General features: G+C 39.4%; 1 protein-coding gene across 2 annotated transcripts in view; it reads right to left on the bottom strand.

The window, feature by feature from the left end:
- Positions 1-13989, bottom strand: part of A1CF (APOBEC1 complementation factor) — a gene marked incomplete at both ends in the record, with an annotated part of 51683 nt that overhangs the window by 14549 nt on the left and 23145 nt on the right. For both annotated transcript variants that reach the window (XM_084246295.1, XM_084246296.1), the window contains 2 exons: positions 6523-6687; positions 13506-13744. In XM_084246295.1, coding sequence (XP_084102421.1) covers positions 6523-6687; positions 13506-13744 — 404 coding nt within the window. The remainder of the gene's footprint in view (positions 1-6522; positions 6688-13505; positions 13745-13989) is intronic.

The raw sequence follows: 13989 nt of genomic DNA, 5'->3' as shown, positions 1-13989 counted from the left end.
TTCAGAAATGAGGAAAAAAATTGAGGAGAATTGGGGGACTTTCATATTTTAATCTATGTTCTTTGATATTTTTAAAATAGTTACAATAGTTGTTTGAATAGTAACAAAAAGTAAAAATCAATCTAACCTATTTTTATATAAAGGAGTTGCTATATATGTAGATGCTAACATGTAAAAATAAAATATTCTATTAAGATCTATTAAGAACTAGAACAATTATTGATGAAATTCATATGGAATCACAAAAAACCCCGAATAGCCAAAGCTCTCCTGAAAAAAAAAAGAAGGGAATGGAGGCATCACACTCCCAGACTTCAAACTATACTACAAAGCCATAATCATCAAAACTGCATGGTATTGGAACAAGAACAGACATACAGACCAATGGAATCGAATAGAAAATCCAGAAATAAACCCACAGATTTATGGTCAACTAATCTTTGACAAAGAAGCAAAGACTATGCTTTGGAGCAAAGAAAGTTTGTTCAATAAATGGTGCTGGGAAAACTGGGTAGCTACATGCAAAAGAATGAAGCTTGACCACTACCTCACACCATACACAAAAATCAACTCAAAATGGATTAAAGAACTAGACATAAGACCTGAAACCATAAAATATATAGAAGGAAATATAGGCGAAACACTACGTGATTTGCACATCAAAGACATCTTTACAGACACATCACCCAAAGCAGTGATAGTGAAGGCAAAGATAAACAGCTGGGACTACATCAAATTAAAGAGCTTCTGCACAGCAAAAGAGACAATAACAAAAACAAAGAGAAACCCCACCAACTGGGAGAACATTTTTGCACACAACACTAATGATAAAGGACTGATCACAAAAATCTGCAAAGAGCTGATGAGACTCAACAACAACAAAGAAAATAATCCAGTCAAAAAATGGGCAGAAGAGCTAAAAAGAAACTTCTCTGAAGAGGAAATGCAAATGGCCAACAGGCATATGAAAAAATGTTCAACATCACTTGTCATCAGGGAAATACAAATCAAAACTACCATGAGATACCATCTTACACCAGTGAGAATGGCACATATTAAAAAAACTAGCAGCAACAAATGTTGGCGAGGGTGTGGAGAAAAAGGAACTCTTCTGCACTGTTGGTGGGAGTGCAAACTGGTCCAACCACTATGGAGAGCTGTGTGGAGATTTCTGGACCTACTAAACATAGAGCTTCCATATGATCCAGCAATTCCACTCCTAGGTATTTACCCAAAGGACACAGAAACATCAATTCCAAGAGCACCTGCACCCCTATGTTTATAGCAGCACTGTTTACAATAGCTAAGCTTTGGAAACAACCCAAATGCCCAAAAATAGATGACTGGATCAAGAAGATGTGGTACATATATACCATGGAATATTACTCAGCATTCAAAAAAGATAAACACATGAATTTGCAGCAACATGGATGGCGCTGGAAGGGATCATGCTCAGCGAAATAAGCCAGAAAGAAAAAGAAAAATACCGGATGGTCTCACTCATAGCAGGAATCTAGAAAACCTAAATAAGGGACCAGGAAAATGAATAACTATAAGAAAGTGAAAATCAAAATCAACAAAAAACTATGAACCAGAGACACTTTTAGGGGGGTGGGGGCGGGAGGGGAGGGATTGGGGTCAGAATGGGGGGGGCTGCAATTGTATGGGGAATATAAAAATAAAATTTATTATTTAAAAAAAAAGATCTATTAAGAACTCATGGAAGTTCACATTTCACTTTTTTTTGAAGATTTATTTATTTATTTATACAAGAACCAGGGTACAGGCCAGATGTGCGGAAGAGTAAGAGGATTCACCAAGACAGAGCGGGGAACAGAACAGTCAGACTGACGAAATGCACTGCTGAGGGGAGCAGCGGGCGTGACAGGAGAGGTCTGCCATGCCATGTGGGACCCTCGCCAGCCGGCCGGAATCGAACCGGTGCTGCAGAGGCTGCAGACAGCTCCACAGCGCTGCACTCAACTGCCTGCGCCACCAGGGGAGGCCCCACATTTCACATTTTAACATTAAAATGTTATTTGTTTTACTTTTATTATTTTTTGCCTAGATTAAGGGTAAAATGGAAACTTACTTAACATTGATTTGGTAAGCATTTAGCATGTCAATTATCCTCTTTAGTTTCATTCATTTGGGAGTATCTTGAAAGACTAGATTTCTTTTTCCTAAGCTTAGTTTCCAGAGACAATATAGAATGGACACTGTGCCAGGAAGGATCAGAAGCAGAGATAGGTCCTCTCCTTTCTTCCTCTTCTTATCAAAATAGTCATCCTATTTATTTTCTTAGATTCAACATCACAAAGACAATTAGAGTTTCTATCACATAATCCAGTGGATATAAACCACCGTCCTTTAGAATAATGGTGGGGCTATAAAGTAAGGATAATTTTTAAGTATTGTGTTACTCCTCTTTCCCTGCAGCATTCAGCCTTTGGCTTCTTATGACAATGGTTGTAAAAAAAAAAAAAAATGTCTGGCTACAGGAGAAAATAAGTAAGATATGTGAAACTATAAAGCATGAGACTTGTAATTAACTGAAATTCTAACATAGTCTCTTTATTCCCCCAGTGTTGGATAAGGTAGTTATTGTGACTCCACCCTGAGGATTGTCTTGATAATTAAGAAGTAAGAGGTTGGCCAATTAGGACCTCTAACAGTCTCTTCTCCTTTCTTTTTCAGAGCTTTCCTTTATCTAGGCTCTACTAGACTATTAGTCTCTGAGAACAGGACCTGCTTTAAAGGCATCTTGCATTGTCTTCACCTTGCCCAATGCTTTCTACACAGGGGCTGCCCAATAAATATACACAGAATGACTGAATACTGTCAGTCAATCCCCACTCCAGCTTCTATCATCCATATTAGTTAGGTAGCATTTCAGATGATAATGGATTTAGGTGTTCTCAAATTCTACTTGCAGGTACTGAAATGGACTTGCATATTTGAGCAATACTGCTTTTGGAAATCTTAATTCTTGAAAATTTACAAATGAGGTAAATTAGAAAGTGTGAGTTTAGGGCCTCCCAGGTGGCGCAGCAGTTGAGCACTGGGCTGCGAAGCTGCCCGCAGCCTCTGCAGCGCCAGTTCGATCCCCTGCCGCCAAGAGTGAGGGTCCCACATGGCGCGCAAACCTCTCCTGCTGCCCGCTGTTCCCCTCAGCTGTGCTTTCGTCCATCTGCCTGTTCTGTTCCCCGCTCTGGCTCTGGTGAATCCTCTCACCCTCCCACACTTCTGACTATACCCAGTGCTTGTATAAATAAATAAATAAATAAACAAATAAATAAATAAATAAATCTTTAAAAAAATAATAGAAAGTGTGAGTTTATATCACAAAAGCTGATTTCCTCTACAGTGGTATTTACCACATGACTCATTTATTATGTTCTCTTTTATTTTTGTATAGGAGTTTGTTTATTGATTGGTTATCATTAAGCAGAGGGTGAGGTAATAAAGCACTGGTGCTCATTATCAATGATCCTCCATCAGCAGTGATGAAAAAGACTCTAAAATCATAAGACAGGGAATTGGAAAAATATAACTGCTCAATATCAGCTTGTCAGCACCACATCAATTACCTGAAGACAAGCACAGTTACGATCTAAAGAGAGGCTTACTAGAGGATTGCTGTTCTCAAAGTTTGGTCCTTGCTAGAACTTAATAGAAATTCAAATGCTGAGGACCCAACCCAGACCTACTGAATCAAAAGCTCTGGGGATGGACCATCAGTGTGTCTGGGTGATTCTGATGCACTATCTTTTTAAGAAAATCAGAATTTATAGAATGGCTCTAATTGGAATTTCAGTAGATTTCCTTAGGCCTTGTTGGGAAGAACCTATATTTTGAGGCCCCATTTCCTGTTTTGATGGATATTTGCTTCTCTGCATGGCATAATATCTTCAGGTTAATCAGGGTTAAAGTTATAGGTAATCAGGGCCTCCCTGGTGGCGCAGGAGGTTGAACGCAGTGCTGTGAAGCTGTCCGCAGCCTCTGCAGTGCTGGTTTGATCCCCGCCAGCTGCGGAGCAACCCACATGGCCCAGCAGACCTCTCCTGTCTCACCCGCTGCTCCCCTCAGGGGTGTATTTCAGTCACTTTGCCTGTTCTGCTCCCCACTCTGTCTCTGGTGAATCCACTCATGCTTCGCACCTCTGGCCTGTACCCTGGCTCTTGTATAAATAAATAAATCTTAAAAAAAAAGTTATAGATAATCAAATATTTGCCAGGAATATTCAGGTTCTTTTTAGGAATTCAGTTTTTAAATGGAATTTTTTAAGATCTATGTTCTTGTTTTCGCGCTACAATTTTTCCAAATATGTAAGAACTCATCCCTTCCACTGCAAAAGAAACCAGTTAGCTCTTGACTTTTTCCTCCCAGTAGATCAGATGTTTGCTAGTTGTTCACTCTCTGCAGTTTAAGTTATTTTGCAAAGTGCCAAAAATAATTCACGCATCATTATAGATCCCTGAGAGTTGTGCCACTAGCCTCAGGATGTGCTCTGGACTAGCTGGACACACTTTAGGCCTGAAAGGAAACTGTTGAGAGAAACAGAGGAACAGATCTGGCATTCATTATTTTCATTATTAGGGCCTGTTTCTCTTTAATATGCAGCCTGGGAAAGCTGATAATCAGTGACTGTGACAGGAAGCATATTTTTGGTAGTTTCTCATGCTAGCCTTTACCAAAAAAGGATAATATTTTAATTAGATAAAAATAAGAAGTATTAAAGTTTTACTCACTCTGGGAAGGTAGAAAGTTAGTATGAAATAAGGGGAGTTGTTCATGAAACAGTATTTATGCAGGCATATGTTAGTTCCTGTGCTTACAACAGCACCAATTTTCAGGTCCTACCTTACATGTCACTTCTCTGAAACAAGACTCTTCCCTGCATACCAAAAGTAGGCTGACATTGCTGTAATTCTTTCTGGGGGAATCTTAAACTCCTTCTACACATATAATACCTGTTAACTCTTCCAACAGTGCCTGACACATAAGAGCTTCTGAAAATGACAGTTGAATGAATGAATGGAATGAAGTTGGAAGGTGGGGTTCACAGAGTTGTTATATGTTCTTAACCAGACCTATATTCAAATCTTGGATTTGCCATGTGCTAGTTATAGAACCCTGGACAAATTCCTCAACTACTCTTGAGTCCTGGTTTTCTAACCTTGAAAATAATTGAAGTGATAAAGTAACCTACATCATATATGTGAGGAATAAATGACACATGCTATGAAAAAGCTCACTCTATACCTGACACATAGTGGGGCCATCAGACATTTGCAGTTTCTTGATTAGTTATGGATTCACAGCAGGAGCCATTATTGTACTAAAATGGCAGGAGGGGCAGAGTTCTGAAGGCTAGCAAAAGATCTTTGGTGAAACTTCAAAAAGAATGACATCCTTACTAATTTCCTTCAGAATGAATTGTAACAGAATAGCTTATTCTGATATACTTGACATAGTACCCAGAGGTGGAACAGACAATGTGACTATGTGAAATAAAAAAAGGCAGTTTTAATGTGATGGTGCCATGGTTGATGCTTGTCAACAAGCTAGAGGGTTATTGCCTGGAGAGAGGGAAGCTTTCATTTATGGAAGGATGTTTTCACAATGAAAACTTTGGCCAGTAGTCCACAGAGTATTTTCCAAGATACCCTAATCCCAGAAGATAATCTACCAAAAAATGGGAAGTGTTCCAAAAGTTTGGGAAATGAAGCATTCTACTTCTGGAGACTTTCAAAAACATATTAGAAGATTAAGCACTCTAATAAGCCCCATGATAAAGAAATCTATTTAATTTTGCTGAACCAGGTATTTACAAACTTATTTGACTATGAACTCCTTTCATCAATAACATCTAACAATTTGTAGAATATTAATGTTCTGCTGAATCAGCTTCAAGGGATGCTTGTTTATGCATTGGTAATTGAAATGCTTTACTTGTCCTCATGCTGTAGTTCTATATGAGAAAAAAGAGATGGGGAATCAATCTCATAACTTAGAATTGATAATAAAAAGTATTGACAAGATAAATAGCAATTATTTCCCTCTACCTTCCCTCTGTTCCTTATCCATTCTCTTTATGCGAATGAGCTTCCTAGAATTAATTGTCACCTCCTTATTTAAGTATGTAAAGTCACAAGCATGTTTTGTAAGTCCACCAGTTTTCAAGTAGGGGTGATTCTTCCCCAGTCCCCTCCCCCGCGGTGTACATTTGGTAATGTCTGAAAATATTTTGGTTATCATATCATAGAGATTGTTAATGGGATCTAATTGGTAGAGGCCTGGGATGGTGTTAATTCTATAATTCAGGGGAGAGACCTCCACGATTGAGATTATTTGGCACAAAATGTCATTAGTACTGAGTTTGAGAAACCCTGTGTTAGAATTGCATGAATGGCCATGCATTCATTAATACAACAAATATTTAATGTTATGGGAAGTCATCTCAAGCATAAGTGCCTTTAGTGTACATTTTGAAAAAGCAATCTTCCTATTGTGTCCTACCTGGTTTAATGTTGTTGAATTCCTTCTCAATCATCTCTTCAGAGGTAGACAGCATTAAGTTTCTCACATACAGGATTTTCACTGAAGACATTGTATCTTCATCAACTTCTACTTCTGGTTCTGCCCAGTCTACTGCAATAGGATGTCCCCATAACTGAATTCTTCCTATTAAAAAAGGACCACAAGTATGATTAATTATGTAGAATCAGGACAATATGATCTCATTTCATACTGATGGCCTTTTAAATTAAACTGACCCTTGAAGTCTTGACTGAGAGAGAAGACCAATATTAAAAGAGGTGATTATTGATTTTAAGAAGCATTCCAAATAAGTGTAAGAGCTGGCTGGCTAGGAGGGAGTTCTGTATGACAAGTGGCTTATTACAATGAATGATTGAGTATAAAGGGAACTAGGATGTGGCTTGAAATGGAATAGAAATGAGGCAGCAGTAGGCATACTTGGGTCTTAGGATAGCTCTCACAGGTGAAGGTGAGTTGACAGAAGAGAAAGGAAATGAATGGATTTAGGGATCAGACATAGCATCTGACACTATGAAGTATTAAAAAGATAAGAATTATTGGTATTTTGGTGGTGAGTGTGGTATGGTTACATATCTGAAGAATATGGTATGAACCCAAATCTTACACAGTGCTAGAAAGTAAGGTTGCCTCAAAAAGGATACAATTTAAAACAAAAAAATTTCACTGGGAAGTATGTCTGCTGCTGTTGGAAACTGTGGCCAGCTACCACTGCTGATTGTCCAAAAACAAAAACAAAAAAAAAACATAAAAGGTATATGGGCAAGAGTGGGTCGGACTCATGCATCCTTGGTTTTTTGCCTGATCCTTATAGTTGGTCAGAGCTCTGATCAACCATGTATCCTCCTAGTTCTCTCTCTGTCAGAACGTGGGTAACTCAGGAAACTGGAGGAAAAATGTTTTCATCTAAATTAAGAAGACATGAAAAGCAATGGAAGAGTCTATGATGAGAACTATTCTTAAACAGGCATTGTTAGCTATGACAACATATATTTTTGCTTTCCTGTGATAGCAATCTATTGAGCGAATTGCACTGTACTCTGTTTCCTAGATGTTATCTCATTTTCTTCTCACAATGACTCTATGGGGCAGGAAATGGCATTCTCAGTTTTGTAGAAGAGGGAAGAGGAAATGAGCTGCAGAGAGGATAACTTATCCAGATCTGTTTCCCTTCTCTACCATGTTCCCCACTTCAACACTTTTTTCTGCTCGCCTCCTGGACCCTTGCACGGTGCAGATCCCTGTTTCAGTTATGAGAAGAGGTTGAGGGTCAACTCAGTTCCTAACTGTGATTGAAAATCTTGTTTGTTTTTTTATTATCTGTTTCAGAACAAGCTGTAGTATGGAAGAAATTAAAAAAATCGAGAGAAGAGAAAAACAATCAGAAATTCTCAATGTTGGTAATTATTTAATCATATTACACATGGGAGGCAATTCTTTTCAACCAAAACCATCTTTTTATTCTTTGAAAAACAGCCAATGAAAACACCCATGGTACTGACATTTTAAAATCCAAACAGAGTCAGTGGCTCTTAGGGAGGCTGATACCTCATTCCGCACTATATCCCAGAGTGCGGTTTTCTTTGCTTCCTTCTCTCCTTTCCCTCCTTTCCCTGTACCCCTCCCTCTGTCCTGTCATTCCTTTTGCTTTCCTTCCTTTCTGTTCTATGCTTTACACAGACTTTGCTGCTTGTTTTATCTCTAGATTCCTACAGTTCCCAGGTCACCTAGGGGTTCTCAGTGTTGGCTCCACACTGAAAAAAAATTAAAAAGTACTGAAACCTGGCTTCTGCTCAGTAGTATGTTGCTCCTGGTCCTATCTGCATGCAAGAATAAATTTTCAGAATTTTGTTATCTGATAGCTATTACCTTGGTCACTTGAAATATACTATGTTGGGAATATTAATGTCATGAAAATCCACAAATGCTGTGAGTTAGGGCTTTTGATTTTCCCCTCAGAGTTGGCTGTTAAATATTTACTAATTCACTGATGGCCCCAGATCCTCCCCCTTCCAATTCTGATATAAATGGTCTAAGCCCCAGGACTCTCAAAGCACCTCAGTGAATTCTTTTTTTTTAAAGATTTATTTTTATGCATATAAGAACTGGGGTCCAGGCCAGAAGTGAGAGGATTCACCAGAGACAGAGTCAGAATGGGGAGCAGAACAAACAGGTGAATCTACTGAAATATTCTGCTGAGGGGAGCAGTGTGTGAAACAGGAGAGGTCTGCTGCACCATGTGGGCTAATTTCCTGGTCAGGGATTGAACACATGCTGCAGTGGCTTGCAATAGCTTGATAGTGCTGAGCCTAGCATCTCAGTGAATTCTAATGTGCAGCTAAGTTTGAGAACTACTGTTCTAGCACATTGGCTTTTGCCTCTGTAGGGTAAGGTAAAAAATCAGACTTTTCTGCCCTCCCAACATCAGGATAGATGAGGGAACGCTGTGATCCTGAATGCATGCCTGATGGCGGGCACCTGAAGTGGGTACACCTGCGCTAAGACTGTGCTTTTTTTTAAGGGCGGCGTCACGGGGATGCCAGTAGAAGCAGCAGAAGCCGAAGAGAAGCTGAGAGAGAAGCCAAGAAGCTGAGAATGAATGGAAGCTGAGAGAGAAGCAGAGAAGGCCGGAAAGCCCAGAAGAGTGAAGACTTGCTGAGGGCTGGGAGGCCTGCCAGCCTCCCGGTCCCCCAGCACCCCTGCCTGCCATGTGCCTGGTGAACCCCAATAAAAAACCTGCAAAACCACTGAGGACTCTGACTCCTCATTTACCCGGTCTGCATGGGATCAGAAAACCTGCACTGTGGCCTGTCCTGCCTATACAGCCTCCCAAATCTGGAACCAGGGTGCGTATCCACAGAGCTGAATATCTATAAAAACTTGAGCAGACAGAAGTGAGAGCTCACCTGGAAAGAGGTGGTTTCCATGAATGTCCTTTCAGAAGTCAGTGGTGCAGAGTAATTGGGAACATGGGCTTTGATGTCAGAAAAGTTCAGATGTGAGATCACTGACCCTGATTAGGAAACATGAACTTATTCTAAGCCTCAATTATAAAAATTGGTATAATGAAAGTACCTAATCTTTCTAATTATTAAGGTTGTTTTGAAGATAAAAAGACACCATGCATATAAAGGTGTTAGTTTATCACTTGAAAGATAATTGTTAATATACTTTTGATTTTTGTCTATTTTCCAGAATGTTTAGTTTCCTCAGAATATGCACTCTTTGACTGCAGTAGTTAAGTCAGATTTTTTTAAAAAATAATCTCCCATGTCCTTTAGAAAAGAGCAGTGTCTTGTAGATATTTAATAAATGTTTGCATATTGAGTTGTTCCCCAGGTGTCCCTATTTATGCTCCATGCAGGTGAATGTCCAGTGTCCGTTGAGACTTAGCAGAGGGTATCACAAAACTTGGCTGCATAATTGAATCATACGGAAAGTTTAAAATGCTTTCATTTTTTTCATTAGAGGTTGATTTGGGTACTGGTAGTATTTAAAAGCCTCCTCAGGTGGTTCAAATTTGTAGCCCATGATTCACAACTATCGAATTAGATTAGTGATTGTAGGGGCAGTAGCATCTTGGGAACTTGTGATAAGAGCAAATCAGATCTACGGCAGACCTACTGAATCAGGAACTCTGGCGGTGAGGCCCTGCAGTCTGTACTTTAACAAAGCTTCCAAGTGATTCTGAAGTAGGCTAACCACCATTAGAACTTCTTTCCATAAAGTCCTTAGAATGGATCAATAGTCTCCAAGTTAGATGCCCAACTTCCACACACTTCAGTACAGCACTCGTTTTCTCGTGAGAGCTGCCACTGTCAACAGAAGAGGTTTGATGCTGGGGAATCAATATATTACTTCAGACAACAGTTTTCTCTTTGTGTTCAAGCCTGAATCAATTAAGAAGGAAAAGCTTCTTGTGGTCCTTGCTGATCATGTTTCTTAAATATTTCATTCTGTACAAGGCTCCCCAGAGGATTGCCATTACTGAAATCCTTTGTTGTTGTTGAAACTACAGTGAGTGAGATAATAGATGGAGTGTGCACATGAGTCATAGAGCTTAATTTCAGGCCTCAGTAAGAATGAAAGTTTGCTCTGATTGGCTTGTTCACCCTTGTGTCTCATCCTATTAATCTGCCTTTGAGGGAGGCAATCTGACTACGCTGAGCTGAATGAAATTCAACTCAGTTAAAGCCAACTCAGATGGTCCTAGGCAAGGGGGGGCGGTGAGTTTGCTCTGATCATGATAAAGATGAATAGTGAATGGGGAGAATAAGGTAGATTTTCTGTTGCTGGATCCTGAACTATCTTGGGTGGAAGCATCACAACATACATGAGAATTTCTGAAGCCGAGCTGATCAGCAATGCCCAGTCTAGTCAGCTGACTCAGGTAAAGACAGATGCTCTTTCTGTGGGTCAATGTGCTGTTTTATTTGAAGAAAGAGGAAGCTTATGGGGAGGTCAGGTTCTCCAGGAAAATTGATTGTCTGGACTCTAGAAACTCTTTGCTCCTATTTGGACCCTCTTTCACTGTCATCCTCCCCTGGTTCCCAAAAGAACACATACGTTCATTTTTATAGATAATGAAGGAAGAAAGTGACTAGTATGGACTGAAATAGTGACAGTGTGTTTCTCAAGAAAGTGGCTGAACTGGGGCTTTGTTTTGTTTTTTTAAAGATTTATTTATGCATACAAGAGCTGGGGTACAGGCCAGAGATTCAGGTGTGACAGGATTCACCAGAGGCAGAGTGGGGAGCAGAACAGGCAGATTGACTGAAATACACTGCTGAGGGGAGCAGCGGGCGAGACAGGAGAGGTCTGCTGTGCCATGTGGGTCAGCTCCCTGGCCAAGGATCGAACTCGTGCTGCAAAGGCTGCAGATAGCTTCATAGTGCGGCGCTTAACCCCTTTCACCACCAGGGAGGCCCTGAATTGGGGCTTTGAATGCGATTAGTAAGCTGAGGGGGAGGGGTACCCATTCTTAGTAGGGAATACAGCTTTAGGAATGAAAAAGACAGAAATGAGCATGGCATTATCCAGGACATTGAGGAGTTTGTCCTGATAGAAAGGAGAGTTTTTATTGAGAAAACAAAGCATAGCAAATATAGTTGTAAAGGACTGGGGCCATGAAGAAAAGGCCTTTACTCTATACCTCAAATACAGCAAGGTGTCAGTGAATATTTTTGAACTGATAAGTGAGGGATACCATTTACCCTATTAACATATTCTTAAAATTTGCAAGGATTCTATGAGAGGTCAACATGATACTTGGGAAATATAATCTTATGCTTATGTTTAGGATGGAGTAGGCAGAGGGTGAGGTAGTTCAAAGAAAAGCAAAGCTGGTAGAATAATTAGAAGATAGTGAAAAAAATCTAAGTGTGGGAATACAAATCACTCTTGACTTTATGATGGATTATGTCCTGTAAACCCATTGTAAGTTGAAATGCATTTATACATCTAACCTAACAAATATCATAGCCTAGTCTAGGTTATGCTCAGTATACTTACATTAACCAACAGTGGGGCAAAATCAAACAACACAAAGTCTGTTTGATAATGAAGTGTTGATTCTCTCATGTATTTCATTGAATACTATATTGCAAGTGAGAAGCAAAATGCCATCATTCAAAATTTAAAGTATTGTTTCTACCAAATGTGTACTGCTTTTGTACCATTGTCAAAAATAAAAAACCCATGAATTTGTATCATCTGTTTATGATTAGGCTATAGTGACATTTCGAGAACAGCATGGGTGTGAAGGACTATTCAGTGATATATTCATTGATGTTGAACAGTGAGAGGATAACAAAATACTAAGTCCATATCATGGAGAGACTAGGTCTGACTCCAAGAAGATTTTCAGTGATGATGTCACTTATCCTGTGAGTCAAAGGACTTGACCACTGCATAATGAGGAAGTAGTAAATGGAAGCTTCCACTTCAAAAAAAAATCTACCTCTCTTCAATGATTTAGCAGTTTTTGGAGCTATCTCATATTTTTTTAACTTTGTATTGCCTTCATCAAATTTCCCCAAACCCAAAAGCCATCTTCTAATTTCAAAAATTTCTACAGGGCTAATTCTACTATTTGTTTCATTATTAGGAATGTGTACAAGGACAATGCAAATCTACATATTTTTGTTTCGCTATGAGCCTGGTGGCTGTCCCATAATGTTCATGAGAAAGATTTGTTCCAATGTATCTAGCCTGCCATTCTTGAGAGCCTTTGATTTTAATACCTTACTTTCTGTAAGTTCTAGCAACTATTTTAGAATGAATTGAAGACTTTTTCCCAGGTAGATCTGACTGAGGTAGTGTCCTGGTAGAGTTGATGGGTATTGAACACATGGGACCTACCCTGTGGCTGTAGCACCCAACAAAGGTGCCTCCATAGAGAGCTGTTATTTCTATTCCCCAAATTACTCAAGAATTATTAGGCACTAAGGATTCATAATAGACATATAGAACTTAATTGCCATTAGGATAATATAGTACTTATAGATTTATTTCTACATTGTAATGGATAATGTTACTTATTTTAATAAGCCTGATAACAAAACCTATACATGAAAGCAACCATTGATTGATATGTCTAATTCTAAGAAGATTCTTCACTTTAAGAAGATTCTTAGAGGGTTCATTATAGAGTTGCTGTAGTTTGAAGTTCTGGATTTCTTCAGTGCATGTAAATTAGACTGAATGCATATAATAAGTATTTTTCAGAACCAGTCTGTGAAAACTTGTGAGAACCAAATCTATCTGATCTGTGAATAAGAAGGATGAAGAATTAAAAACATAATAAGCAAACTGGAGTAAGAACTTACTCATAACTGGAGTAAGAACAAACAAAATAACATTTGATTTCTTTGCTAAAAGTCATAGCAGCCTGAGGGAGGCAGAATGGAGTGGAAAAGTCTCATGCTTGAGGAGGGGATGCTGACCTGGTAGAAGTTTCCTCCGGGCCATGGCGGCTGCCCTGTGACTCTCATATTCCACAAAGGCAAAGCCTCTGTTTTTTGTTTTATCTGCAGCACTTGGGTAGACGATGACATCAACAACTCCTTCAGTAACCTTTTTCATCTCGGATAAGATTTCTTCTCTCTTTTTTGTTTTTGGGATTCCCCCAACAAACAATCGGCAGTTATCCACACTGGCACAAACCCCTAGGAGACGCCCGTTTCTGCAAATAGAGCAGGCATATTGATTGGTGAGAATCCTGGTGGAATTAAGGCTTAAGATAGAATTTGAAGATTGATTTATTTATATATACAAGCACTGGGTACAGTCAGAAGCATGGGAGAGTGAGAGAATTCACCAGAGACAGAGCAGGGAACAGAACATGCAATCTGACGAAGTACACTGCTGAGGGGAGCAGCGGGCGTGGCAGGAGAGGTCTGCGCGATTAAGATAGAATTTGAAAATGTA

The sequence above is a fragment of the Talpa europaea genome, assembly GCF_964194135.1.
Source record: "Talpa europaea genome assembly, chromosome: 10".
NCBI lineage: Eukaryota > Metazoa > Chordata > Mammalia > Eulipotyphla > Talpidae > Talpa > Talpa europaea.
This window is presented reverse-complemented; position numbering and strand designations above follow the sequence as displayed.